The sequence below is a fragment of the Hipposideros armiger genome, unplaced genomic scaffold, assembly GCF_001890085.2.
Source record: "Hipposideros armiger isolate ML-2016 unplaced genomic scaffold, ASM189008v1 scaffold_793, whole genome shotgun sequence".
In the NCBI taxonomy this organism is placed as follows: domain Eukaryota; kingdom Metazoa; phylum Chordata; class Mammalia; order Chiroptera; family Hipposideridae; genus Hipposideros; species Hipposideros armiger.
In genome coordinates, this window is record NW_017732143.1 from 596,156 (window position 1) to 610,208 (window position 14,053).

General features: G+C 33.7%; 1 protein-coding gene across 1 annotated transcript in view; it reads right to left on the reverse strand.

Moving 5' to 3' along the window:
- Nucleotides 1–354: 354 nt before the first annotated feature.
- Nucleotides 355–14,053, reverse strand: part of PCDH10 (protocadherin 10) — a 53,453-nt gene continuing 39,754 nt past the window's right edge. The window contains 1 exon segment of the mRNA XM_019628468.1: nucleotides 355–1,155. Within this exon segment, the coding sequence (XP_019484013.1) occupies nucleotides 1,073–1,155 (83 nt within the window). The 3' untranslated portion in view covers nucleotides 355–1,072.

Below are 14,053 nucleotides of genomic sequence, written 5' to 3' on the forward strand. Positions count from 1 at the left end.
CTGTGCAGAAAAGGCCCTTGTCTGTCACTGGCATCTCTGGAGGTGAAGGTTGTCATGTGGGTTTTCTGTCTGCTTCCTAAAATGTATCCTCCTCATCTAGGCTGCCTTCTCTAGCCTGACAGATTGGGTGGATGATTTCATCATTGGATCACACTGTGTGGTACCATGTGGGGCCAGGTGTCATCTTTGGGGAAGAGAGTTAAAGCTGTCTTCAGAGCACATTTCTCTTGTTTCACGAAACATCTACTCACCTTTGGGTATGGAAAGAATAAAATATACAAACTGATGAGGCTGTCCCCCAGGCAGAGTTTCCATGCTACCCAAAGCAGCCTCAGCAGTTGTACAGATCCTTTTCAATAATCTGTCAAACACTGACATCACGGTATAAAGAGCTGTTCATTTCTATGTCTCATTTCAGATTGATGTAGATGCACTTTTATATCCTTTGGTTAGATATAACATTTGGCCTTTCATGTCTCAGTTTAAGCTACAGGGAATTCAAAGCTATTTCAAAGTGTAATTATACCAATCTGCATATAAAAGGCTATATGTCCTACAGAGGGTTCATGGGAAAGCAAATTCTTTCAGAGAAGAAAAATTGGAAGTAATTCCCACAACTAAAATTCACCAAATTTAATACATTTTTTTTCGCCTGGTTACAACATATTTATTTTTTTAAGCCAACAGGAGATGAACCTAGATAATGGTGGGAACTTTTTCATGAGGTATGGAGAAGTAGAAAAAGGAGAACTAAAGATTAGAAAGCAAAGCACGTTACATGTATCATCTGTGAAAATGGCCAATATCACATCAGAAAAATCAATAATTCATACTGCTATAAAAGACAATAGTGTTCTCACGTCTAGTTATTCATTATCTATTGGGCATGACAACAAACCCCCAAACATTACCACTTAAAATTACAAACATTTATTATCTCATAATTTGTGTGGTGCAAAACTCTTAGTGCAGCCTAACTGGGTGCGTCTGGCTAAAATCTTGAAGTTCCCATCAAGCTGTTAGTTCGCAGATCTGGTCACTTTTAAAGGTGCACCTGTGGGCAGGATTCTGCTTACAAGTTCACTCTCTTTGTTGTTGATGGGTCTTGCTCTCTCGCCACCTGCATCTCACCATGGAGTTGCCTCCACAGCACCTCTGCAAGCAATCCAAAAGAGAATGAGAGAGTGTACAAGAACGTTCCCAAGATGGAAACAGTAGCCTTTTTCTAGCCTAATTCAGGAATGACATCCCCTCTTCCTACCACATTCTTTTCTTAGAGGTGGGTTACTATATCCCACTTACCTTCCAGAAAAGTGGATTACTCCATGGTGTGAATACCAGGAGGTGGAAAATCATTATGGGCCATCCCACAGGCTTTCTACCCCACATCTATGCATTCGTGTTAAGTTGCTTTTGGCACTTTTTTTTTTTTTTATATTACAGAAGACTTTCATAATAGAAGTCCTGCAAATGTGGTTTTAAACTGAAAGTAATATATTACCACACAAATTCTGCAATTTAAGTTTTTCCAAATGTTTGTTCTCCAAATATACACTCTTACTAGTTTTAGAAAGTTTCATAACTTGAAAATGATGAGTATAGTCACTTAACACTAACTGTTTTTAATCTATTTTTTTCTTTCTTTTTTTTTGTATTCTGGAAAAATTGAGGTTAAGAAAAAAAGAGAAAAAAACAAACCTCAAAAACATAATTGTGCAAATTCTGGAGCTAACAAAATACTTAGCACTGAAGTTATGTAGCATATGGTTGTCTTCTTCCCAAACTGAAAAATGTGTCTGTATGTGCCAGCTCTTAATTACCAGCTCATTAACACTCAGGTGTCAATTGCTGGTGGCAAAGGCAATACCCAAATGGCCTGGATTCTGTCATGCACACTGTAATTAAATTGACCTCAAGTACTAAAGCTTGCAAGTTGCCTGAGATGGCTTGGACACTAAATTCAGGCACCATTCAAAGTAGAATAATATGATGAATACACCAATGCAATGAGAGAAAAGATCTATCAGGCTTTAAATTGTATTTTCACTATAATTATAACCGTAAAGATAATTGAATAAGTAATTACCATTCTAATCTATATCAAATACAACAGTGCATGTCACATATTTGATGTTACCATTATTGATCTAAAATGTCATTAGTCTCAATAGAAGGATAAAGTTGTTACCAACCAAAAGTGAAAAATAAAGTACTTTAATAGTTGCACTTGAGGAGTTTGAAACTACATATATTTTGTGATTTTATGTATTGATATGTAATGAGAGAAATTAATTATTTACATTTAAATTATTAATTCCCAAAAGTGACCCAATATCAAACATATCAGAGCTTCCTATGTAGCTCTAATAATAATAATAATAATAATAATAATAATAATAATAAATTTGCTAGCAAGAATTCCACAAACTCTCATAAATCTAAGAGTAGATTTCTTCATGACAATTTCTGTTATGCGACTTTGCTTATTATGTGCAAAGCTCATTTTCAAGCTTCCAGTTAAAAAGGGAGAGATGGTGAATGAATTCATACACTAACTTTCACTTTTCCTAAAACTTCGCTAAAATGAAAAGAAAATTTGAAGGAAAAAAATATTTTGGAAGACAAACAAGGAAGGTAACAACTGTGACAACATTTTAGAAGTTTGGAAGTAGATCAATAATTTGTAATTGAGTTAGTAGTTTTAAAAATGTTTAGTGCTTAATTAGAAGTGAAGCATATGAAGAAGAAACCTGATTTGTCCCTCAGAAAATTCCAAAGGCTCAAGAACTGATAAGACAAATTAGTTTCAAAGTGAGAGTGAATATAAAAGTAAAAAGAAGGATCAATGATGTCATTAAGAAACAATTAGAATTCCAAATTGCCCTCATTGGCGGCGCACATGTAGGTGCTGTTTTCCTGGTTAGAAGACAGGAGGTTTATTCTCAAGGAGGGTAAAACAGAGATGTCTAGATTGGAAGACAGCAAACACTCTTTGATGTGAGATCATCATATCCAGAAAGCTTTGGATCTTGAGTTTCTCAGTGATTATTCCCCAGTAAACTTAGAAAATTCAAGTGCCCAAGCTTAGATTTCTCTTGGTATCGAACTAGCCCAAGAAGAAAAATATACCTAACATATTGACATTGGGTATTCCTTGATTAAGTGGCCTGGCCCAATCACTATAGAACCAAACACTCAAGAAGCCCTTTACACAAGCACAGAGCTTACCTTCAGTATTTGAGAGTACTGTTTTTAATTATGAGCTGACAGCCATCACTAGCTGCTTGGGGCAGCCGTATGGACATTATTTGTAATTGTATTATATACCTTCATGGGGAGACCAGGATCTCACTGTGAGGCTGTGGATAAAAAGGAGATCACCACCCAAGGGAGAATTAAACCTAAGTAGCCTAATAAGACTCCACCCCATGTTAAAGTACTTAATATAGACCAATGTAAATTAAAACAGGGCCTTCAAGTATTGAAACGTATTGTATAAGACCTAATGAGTGAAAGGGCTCTGATCTCCTCTGCTTCTCCATTCAACATCACGATTTGGCCTGTCCGTAAACCTAGCAAGTATGAATGGCATCTCAGGGTGGATTACCACAACCTTAATGCTGTGGTCCAATGCACTGTGACCCCCATACCCAATGCCCAATATTTTTGAAATTACAGATTTAATGGAATCAGCAACTGGCACATATTTTGCTATTATAGATTTGGCTAATACATTTTGTTCAATGCCTATTCCAACAGCCTCTCAGCCACAGTTAGCCTTCACCTCCAACTTGACACAACACACCTTTGTCAGGCCACCCATGTTGCATGTCATTAGCCTTGCTATCATACACCGTCTTTGCTGCTAAGATCCTAATGGTATTCACCTTTCTCCAGGAGCACAGGTACGACATTACACTGATGGCATCCTCTTTTTAGGAGATTTGTTAGACACACAATTTAAGGACATACGAATTCTCAAAAAAACAAACAAACAAAAAACAGGGATTGGCCATTGTCCCACATATAATACAAGACATAACCACCTCTGTTAAATTCTTGAAAATTTTTTGGCAATCTGAAGGCTACTCCACCCCTGATACTGTCAACAAATAGCAAGTGATACTTCTCAGTACCCAAAACGTTTATACCATCTGACATCTTTTACATTTTGGGACCCCCTCAAATAAAAGCCTCTAGAATCTGTTCAAATTGAAATCAGCAACCATTGTCTTTAGTGTTCTCAGAGTTTCCTTCACTATAAAACTTCAGTAACTTCTTCTCATGGCTTCTGGAGGGCTGGCCCATGTTTGATGGCCATAAGACTCTTGTGGACTTCTGATGCAGGAAACTGCCCTCCTTGGCCCTACACCACACATCAGAGTAGTAATTGTTGGCCACACAAAGCTCTTCTGAAAATACTTTCTCACAGAGCTGAGCACCTAGTCCTCCATACCAACATGGCCACCATGCCTTGGATCATGGAACCAGCACTGTACAAGCTCAGTGGCCAAGGCCTCCTTTTTATAGGCTGGAGCCAAACCTGAACCCTCTGATATATTCCACCTGCATAAGGGTATGGTGTCCCCTCTCCTTAGTCCCGTGGCAGGTGCCATGGTGCTAAAGGTCAACTCTCTCACAGACCCCTTGGCTACCTAAAGAGACCCTTGGAAGCAACTGAGCTTTGAGCATTGATGTGAGTTTATACCCTGGTTGGACCCTATCACCACCATTAAATATGATGGAGCACACGTGGAAGGATGCTGCTTTTCATTCCTTATCCAGGATGTCCCTGATAAATGACAGAACTTAAGGATCAGCACAGTTGGCAAGTGACAGTCATCTTATCACCAGATACCCTGGCCAGGAAATGGCCCCATTTATACATTTTTATAAAACCTTGGTGTGTTGTTTGACTTGACCCCTTTGAGATAATGGACTCTAGGAAGCTCATGTCTCACACAGCCCTAAAATATAAATCAAGATAACAGATGTCACTATGTGTACTAGGATCATAATTCAAGCCCTCATCAGAACACTCGGTATCCCTTGGAGGCTCCAGAGATTACTTACAGAGACCAAGGCATTCCTTTCACTTCTCAAAATAAACAACGTGGGCTACTGAAGAAGGCATTCCATGCAACTTCCTTGTCCCGTTTAGACCCTACGCAACCAGTTTAACTGAAAGACATAATGGCCCCCTCAAAAACTCCTATTTAAATTAAAAAGTAGCAAATGGACCCACAAGAATGAATCAGTCAATATCCACATCCCCTGGGATCATGCAGTCCCTATATGAATGCTACACAGGTTCCTCAATTTTCTTTATTGGCCATGTAGGGAACACCTCTAAACTTCATGTTTCTGAAAACCATCTCACTATGTGACTCTTTTCCTCCTGGATAAGTGCCTACTTCATCTCCTAGAGAGGTACTTCTACTCCCTGGAAAGGTCAGGTCATCCCCAAGGTATAAATTGATGTCAAGACATCAAGGAGTCCATTATGATATAAGAACTACAACTACGGGCTAATAGTATGTGCTGCCTTTGATATAACCCAGAAGGCCTCCAATGGCATACCCTCACCCTTCCTCATTCTCCCCACCATAAGATCCCCTAGCCAAACCGCTCTCCTTATCAGGGGGGACCAGGCATAATTCCTTCTTAGGTAGTGAGGTTTCATTTCCCTGCTAGCCGCACTGAATTCAAACAAGCCAATCTCCTCTTGTCCTCTTGCAGTGGGAACCAGGAAGAACCTGACCCTGGTTTGCTCTCTGGCCCTGAGTGTAACCCCAGTGTGGCCCTGTGTGTTGTGTGATGTCCTTTTTCCCCAGGCTGTGAGAATATGTGACTAATAAATTGTTGATTTCATCTCTGTCTACTGTCAGAGGTTGTGTGTTCTCCATCCCCATAACCCTAGTTTGCAAATCTCTTCCCCATCAACTGGGTGAATAGTTGGCAAAACAACTCTTTACCTACCTTCTTATTTTTCCTTCAGTGTTTGACTAAATTATTTCAAGTAAATTAAGCTAAATTCAGTCAATTCATGAGATGGGGTGATGATATGAGGAATTTTGTAAAGTCAGGTTATTCAGACCTATTCTTGGTGGAGCAGCAGATTGTTAAATGTGATTTCTTTGAGGATATTTGTTGGACACTAGTTTTGCTTATTCTCTGCCAACATAACATGTTAAGAAGTGTGAAAATGCATATGTCAAAACAACATTTCATTCTAAATTTAAATTGTAAAACGACATTAAGAACTGTCTTTAGTCTCTAAGGCCTAATCTTATGGTAACTTATATGTGGGAATCATCCTCACAGGTGAGCAAGTGGCATAGAGAGAGCATTGGAATTTTAAAATAGAAAGTTCTAGATGCTATAACTTATTTGTATGATTTTATTTATAGTGACTTCAGGATTTTGAGTTAGAATAAGACACAGAGACTGGAAACGTAGCCTGGAACAGGTTGACGATTCAGAGTCATAGTGAAAAATATATTTCACATTGTGAACCTATTTCACACACTTATCTGAAAAATAAAAAGCTTCACACAAAACGATTTGATTTTACCATAATGATGTGTTTTGATGCTTTTCTAGTCTACTTTTTTCTATTGTATTACTTCTTTTTGTTTTAATCTAATTTTCTCAATATATTAAATTGCCCTCATGACCCACTGTTGGGTTATGACCACAAATTTTGATTACTGAATTATTTGATCATTTGATTACTTAAGATTTTCCTATAATGTCTTTGGTTCCCAAAGCAAGCTAGAATTTCACTGAAGGCAGATATCACCATGCACTCATCCCCTCATTTTCGAACTTCAATACATGTTTGTAATCTAATAAAATTTAATTTTACCCCTGAAAATTCATAACCTTGGTTAAATAGAAGAATTCCTGATATGATTCCCAAAACAGATAAAAGTAAGGGATGGGAGATACAGGGTTACTGGGGAACCAAAGCAACTTCTATTTATAACTGTTAATGCTTCCTTGAGAACTATCACTGTGTATAGCTTATCTAGTTCTCTTTCACCATAGGGTTGGCTTTATTACATGTTCAAAGCAAGAGAAAAACCTAGTTCTCTCCCTTGTCACTTCATAAAATATGCCTTTATCCACATATGAGTAGTTTGAACTCAAGAAAATCATTTTTACAAGCTACACACTAGATTAAGAAACACAGTGTTTCTTCTGTTACCTTTTAGCTATTTCAGAATGTAAATTTCTGTAAGATTGATTCTGATTATTTTTACATTATAAAAAATCGATGCCTTAATTCATATTTTCTTCTTGGAAAGTGACACCCATATGAATTTTATTTTTTCTTGTGTTTCATCAACTGTAAATAGGAAATCATTTGTTTCTAAAATTTTAGATAATTTTTTTTTATAAATTGTAGGCACTCATATTCTATATACAACATCTGTATTAATCCTTGTGGAGCCTGGGTATCACTACAAATCAAAAAAATTAAAAAGAAAATATAACATGAGGTGGAAAAAATATACATATATATATTATATATTTAAAATATTCATTGTGGGTATCATGAGAAGCATATGGGACTAAATGCCTCCTTTCAAAACTATGAATTATAGTGAAATCCTTTAAACTTAGCATATGTTACTTGAAGTGAGACTCAGGTTTGAACAGATGTTCCCTTGGACCTGTTATAGTAAGCCTAAAATCGCTAAATCAGCATTAGTTGTTTTTAAACTTAGAGTTATCTTTTGCCACTGATTTTTGTTCAAAGCTCCCACAGGCGTCAGTGGAAGATCCATGCATGGAAAAATGGCGTAATATGTATCCTAGTTTTATTTATTTCATATGTATACAGCAGTATAAAATAATATATTACATTTACACTCATTTTACTATGTAGTATAGCATTCACAGTAACAAACACTATAGTTAAGATTTATACTCATCCTTTGTTATAATACCCTGTTTTCACTCACAGATAACTGTCTCAAAAGTGTGTCTAGAGCTGAAATTCCCTGCTTACTTTCAGCTCAAGGATGGATGTACTGGAAGTCTGAGTTCTATCATTCAGAAGTTTTTGAGTCTCATGAGAAAATTTAAAGTATTTTGCATCATTAATGCAATATTTTCATGCAACTCAAAAACATCTGGTGTGTAAAACTTCAAACTAAGATGTGATGTTTTCAAGGAATAAAAAGCCATTTTTCTAATTTTACAAATACTTAAAAAAACAGTGATTAGAAATACATGCATGCACACTAAAGGTATTCGAATTTTAGTCATATTATTGCCTGCTATACTCTGGCGGTACCCATCTACCTGCATTCTCACAGAATGCTAGAAGTCTAAAACCTATTCCAAGTTTTAGAAGGAAAAAAAATACTCTACGGAACATTAGTTTCACAAATTACTGTATAAGGATTTTGTTTGATCTAGCAGAGGGATATTCCTTGAAGTGCTAACAATATATAAAATCAGTTTACTACTCCATGGCATAAAAAATATGGAATTTTGTCATTTTCTGTTTTTCCTTGTTAAAAAGGAACATAAAAAGGATGTTAAGTGCAAAGCCTTTACCACTACAAAATTAGAGTTGAAAAAGATAAGGAACCCAAGAAATTGCAATATGAAAAATATAAGATTTTCAGAAAATTATCAAGTATACCAATGTTTTAAGTATTTTTTAGATCTTTGGGTATTAAAAACACACATAAAAATGTGAGGGGGAGGAAGAAAACCACATGTGATGACAAATAGTGCGATTATCAATCAGTAACTTGAATAATTTACCTTATCCTATTTAATTTTTGCAACATTTTGACTAAGTAATTATATTAAAAATGTACTTGACTCCAGTACATAATTTTTGGAATGTAAAATGGTTCAATATATTTCACAGTTATTAAAGTTTATGTTGAGAACTGTAAGGATTTTTTCCCCCTCCTTTTATTGGAGAAGCCGGAGGGTTTCCACATTGCAAAAGATCTGATAACAAATTACAACACCATTAAGAACTGAAACAGGAGAATGAGTAAGTCAGATATTCAAATCTTCTACTGTAGCATTTAATTTGCAAAGTTTTAAAAGGCATTGCATTTAATATCTTCATAAAATAAAATATACATATTCCCTTAATATTTCCCAAGAAAGATGATGCACTAATAATGAAGCAGACCATGATATCTGTGAAGCAATTCTGTTGTGATATTTAAATATTTGACTTAAAACAATCTCACAAAATTATATTCACAGTTAAAAATTAGAATTTTACATGTGGCTGAAATATTTCTAAAAATTGTCATTTGACATACCTTTAAAACATTAAGACACTGTTTCCACAGGAAAATATTTTGACTTTTTACTACTCTAAAACTAACCATGTTAACAAGGAGTAAATGTCATGATTATTACTTTCTGAAATAATTTATTGAAGAAATACTGTCTTACACTTTGGATATTATATATATATATATATGTAATTATGAAAGATTGAATATTAGGATGACTAGAGTAAATAGAAAACCTTTCTACAATTCCTTTGCATACAAATCTAATAAATGTTTTTTTGGAAACCTTCAATTATTGGTTGGTTGCATTTTCCATTTTATAGTCCCCCTCATTAGTGTATAACATTTTAGCCAATGTACTAAAATCATACCCTTATTCTGTTGTAACTTTTATTTTATTCTGGATGCAGTAGATAATTAACTAATGACCTAATCATTTAGTATTTTATGTTTAAATAATTCTATTTTTTCCACAAATTAGGTAGGATTTTTGGGGGGAAGCTTCTGCAGGTTGATAATAAAATTTAAGAATTGAACTGCAAATTAGTGTAACTAGTTACTATGATATAGTGAAAAAACTAATACACAAATATATAAGAAGCTGCTTCAAGAGAGATTATATACAATGATATAAAGGGCTAAATAATTAAAGAAAATTTCTTTAAGTTAAATGAATTAATATAGCTATTATATATGAAGTGAGTATAACCTCATTTGCAATGCACATAATAAGGTAAAATTGATGTGGGTTCCCCCCACCCATAAGTGTAAAATGATGAATAAAAGGTTTTAATTAAAGCAGAGTGTCTTAACAAGAAAACCATTTTCAGAGTCCAGAGTGCTAACCATTGCACAATGGACCCCACTTTGAAAATCATTTTCTTGTTTTAAAAGCAGTTACAACAGACTTTTTTGCAGTTAAATTATATTGAAACATTTCCTTACATAAAATAGTCCATAATTCAAAATATTAATGTAATAATGCCAAAAGTGTGAGAAAAATTTACTGCTGCACTTAGTGAATGTATGTGCTTTTTATGTCACAGATGATGGATTAGCTTCACATATTTTTAAAGGGTCCCCAATTTTATATAAATTGATTGTGATTATGACATATTAATATCTAATTTGATAACATTAAAATAATTGACACCAAGATATCACTCAAATACACATATCTAGGACCTACAAATGTATGTATGTGTTTTAATGTTAAATCTAAGGGAAATATTCCCATTTAAATGACATAAAATTAACTGGAAAACCTTTGTTATGTGTTAATTTTTAGTATATTTTTGAATAACATAGCATAGCTCAAACTATCATTGAAAATAAGATTAGTTTAAAATTAAGGGAAATATTTCAAAATTGGTCTGTAATTTGGGTTGGGCAAATCTCTCGATATAATTCTGAAGTTTTGTTTTTTTTTAATGGGAGCTGTGACAATTCTGTTTTTTTGTTTAGAAGAATATCTCAGATTCTCAGAGTTTTCATTCTCTTGTGTTTCAATTAGCAATACACAACAGCAGAAAAAAAGGAAAATATGTAAAAGAAAAAAAAGCTTCCTATTGAATTTAATAATTATGTAAAAGTCAAGCTTCACTTTTCAGGGCTGACTCATGAAGAATTTTCTCATTAATAAAATACTACATGTAAGCTATAAAATTTCCACACGTAAGATAGTACTGAAACAATAATATACCATGTTCCTATCTCCAAATTTATTTACTTTGTTTTAAATTTAGAGATTCTTTGTATTTTATAGTTACTCTTTACCAGTTCAGATATTTATATATCTCTATATATTCATATAGAGTTATGAATAGATTTTATATGCATGTGTTATTAGTAGTCACAAAACTATGCAAAACTATGTAAAATAAAATTCTGTGTGAGTCATGATTGAGGACTTTTTAAAATAGTAATCTTCAATTACATATTTTACACCACAAAATGTACAGACACCCAGTGTTTGCTTCTTTCTAACAACAAATACAGATGAATTTATAGATTCTTTATAAAAGCTTTAAATGATTCTAAATTCAAAGCCATAGAAATAGAATCGAAATAATGTAGATTGTTAGATATTTTGATAGTACATGTTCAGTGCTCCTCTCATAACATCGACAGCTATATCTTTGGCATTGAAAATTCAGTACAAGTTCTTGACAAAATTTTGTAGCTTAGAGTTTCATTTTCTTTTAAACAAGGAAAAACAGGGTTGAATAAAATATGAAAACTGGGAGGAAACTATTAATGATTATTTTTATTCTTAGTAAGTTTATCTTTGGGACCCTGAATTACCTTTTACTTTATTGTATGATGTGGACTGCATGAATCCATTTAAAAACCAACTGAGTTGTACCACATTTTAGGAAAATTATATAATATAATATAATATATATATATATATATTTTATATTTATTTAGAAGCTTTGAAATAGTACAGTAAACACTTTGCAACACGGTGTATAAACTACAGAATGTCTTTGATATTTTGTGAGTCTTCAGAATACAACATTTTTTTATGACCCACAGGTGAAAAGAACATAATCACAATCTCTCTTGTAAAGTTGGAATAGCTTGGGGAGCACTTAATCACACAAAAATAATATAAAACAGTCAAGTTTAAAACAGTGGTATTGCATTTATAATGCAGAAATTTCCTTTATCCTTTGACTGGCTTCTCGTGGTGAATATAAACATCTAAAGGGCTCAGTGACATTTGGAGAGAGAAAGATAATATAGTGCTGTAAACAGGCACACACTGATCGGAGAGGCAAAATCAGTTTGCCTCAAGTTTCTACAGTTCTGCACATTTCAACTCATTTCTCAGGCCTGCTGAGAGCAATTAGGTCCTACGAGTGGCCACGGTGACTCCGGAGGCAATCTAATACTCAGTTACACACAACTAACTGGATGGCCAAGATAATGAAGTTGAAAAGTTGATGCTTTTGTTGGTCGACTTTGTGCAAATCATGCTGCTTCAGGGAAGTCCTGTAGAATTGACTAGCATATCCTTTTCCGTGCTGTGAGAAAGAAAAAAAAAAAAACTCTAAGAAAATGAGCTTGACCTTTGGTGTTTAGAATTGAACATTATTGGAATAGCAGCAAGTACAATGGAAATGAGTTTTATTCCCGTACCAGACCCCCATAGTGTCAAAATATTTCAGTGTTACCTTGGTTTCTAAGGGTGACGGTCATTCTGTTGTTGGGCTTTCTGAAGGTGACAATTTTGACATTTTTAGAAATCAATTTTGCATGGGAAATGTATACTTTATATACCAGTCACCAATTATATGGAAACTAATTGTTTTTTAAATTATCTATAAACCAATCCCTACTTGACTATTTACACATAATCAGGGTGTTGAAAAACTGTGTGGCCCTTACATGTCTAGAACAAGTCTTTAGAATATCGATGAGCAACTTGTTATATATTCAATTTAATAAACTATAAATGATATATATGAAGTCAATATATAATAGAGGAAAATGTACTAGAAAATGTTTATGTAGTTAAAAAAGTAATGGGTCATTCACATTCTGGGTTTATTTTATCTCATTTTTTAAGTTACATGGAAATCAAACCTTTACATGGTCTACAATTTTTTTTGTTTAAATAGGTCAATGTATTCCCTTTAAGTAATCCACTTTCTCATAAAGAGGGTAAAGATGAAGGAGAGAAAAAAATCTATTATCAAATTTGGTCCAGTCTTATAAAATACTTGTATATCGCATTATGAAGCAGGATGTCTAGATTCAATCATTCAGATTTTATGATCTAAGTATTGTGTTTATTTCTAGTGATAAAGGATATATCTTCCCACCTATCCCTAATCTTTGTAATATTTGACCATGAGAACAACTAGAACAGAAACTGCATCCTTTACATCAGTGTGTGGCATATAACCGGTGTATAATGGAAATTTGCTGAAAATCAAGATAGTTCCATTGAGATAGAAATCACATATATGTATATCTCATTGAAAATTAAGAGCTACACTACTTAGCATAACTGAATTGTTTCAACCTGTTAAATAGTTGGTATTTATGTTTTATAAATGTTACATGCTTATCAGCGCAATTCCTCTCCTCAGATATTTCCATTCATTTCACGTAGATTATCTAATTATATATTTTTCCTAATTTATTTTCCCTAATTTTCTTATTTATTTTTCCTCACAAACTCAATTCCTGACCAGACCATCAAACGTTTCTTTACTTGTTCCTTTTATCAGAAACACATCAATTAAAATTATAGGAGTCAGGTACCACCACTCACAGAAATTAAAGTGCAAATGCATAGATAGATACATGTAGTATGTAGTAACCAGTATTGAAAATAATCAAAACATGTTTTGTTTTATAATATTATATATTATAAAATGAGTTAGCTAAAACACAGGACTACCTGGTAGCTATTATAACTTATCTGGTCAGATGATGCAGAGATATTCTATTAGCAAATAGAAACATTTTTTTAAAGAACATTTGAAAGAATCAGATTCTATTTCCTTATGCTCCAGAATTCAAATCACTGTTTCATGATAAACTTGAATATATGTGAATTAAATATATTTTGTTTATACCAATCAGAATTTTATATATGTCCTAGTAAATTAGAATAGTTAGCCACCATATAAATTCAGGTTTATAAAACAAATTGGAACAAATAAGTATAGTGATCAAATAACTTATTCTCCAAACTGAACAATGGTGTGAATAAAAGAGAGCACGATTAACAATTACACAAGTTATAATCTTATGCT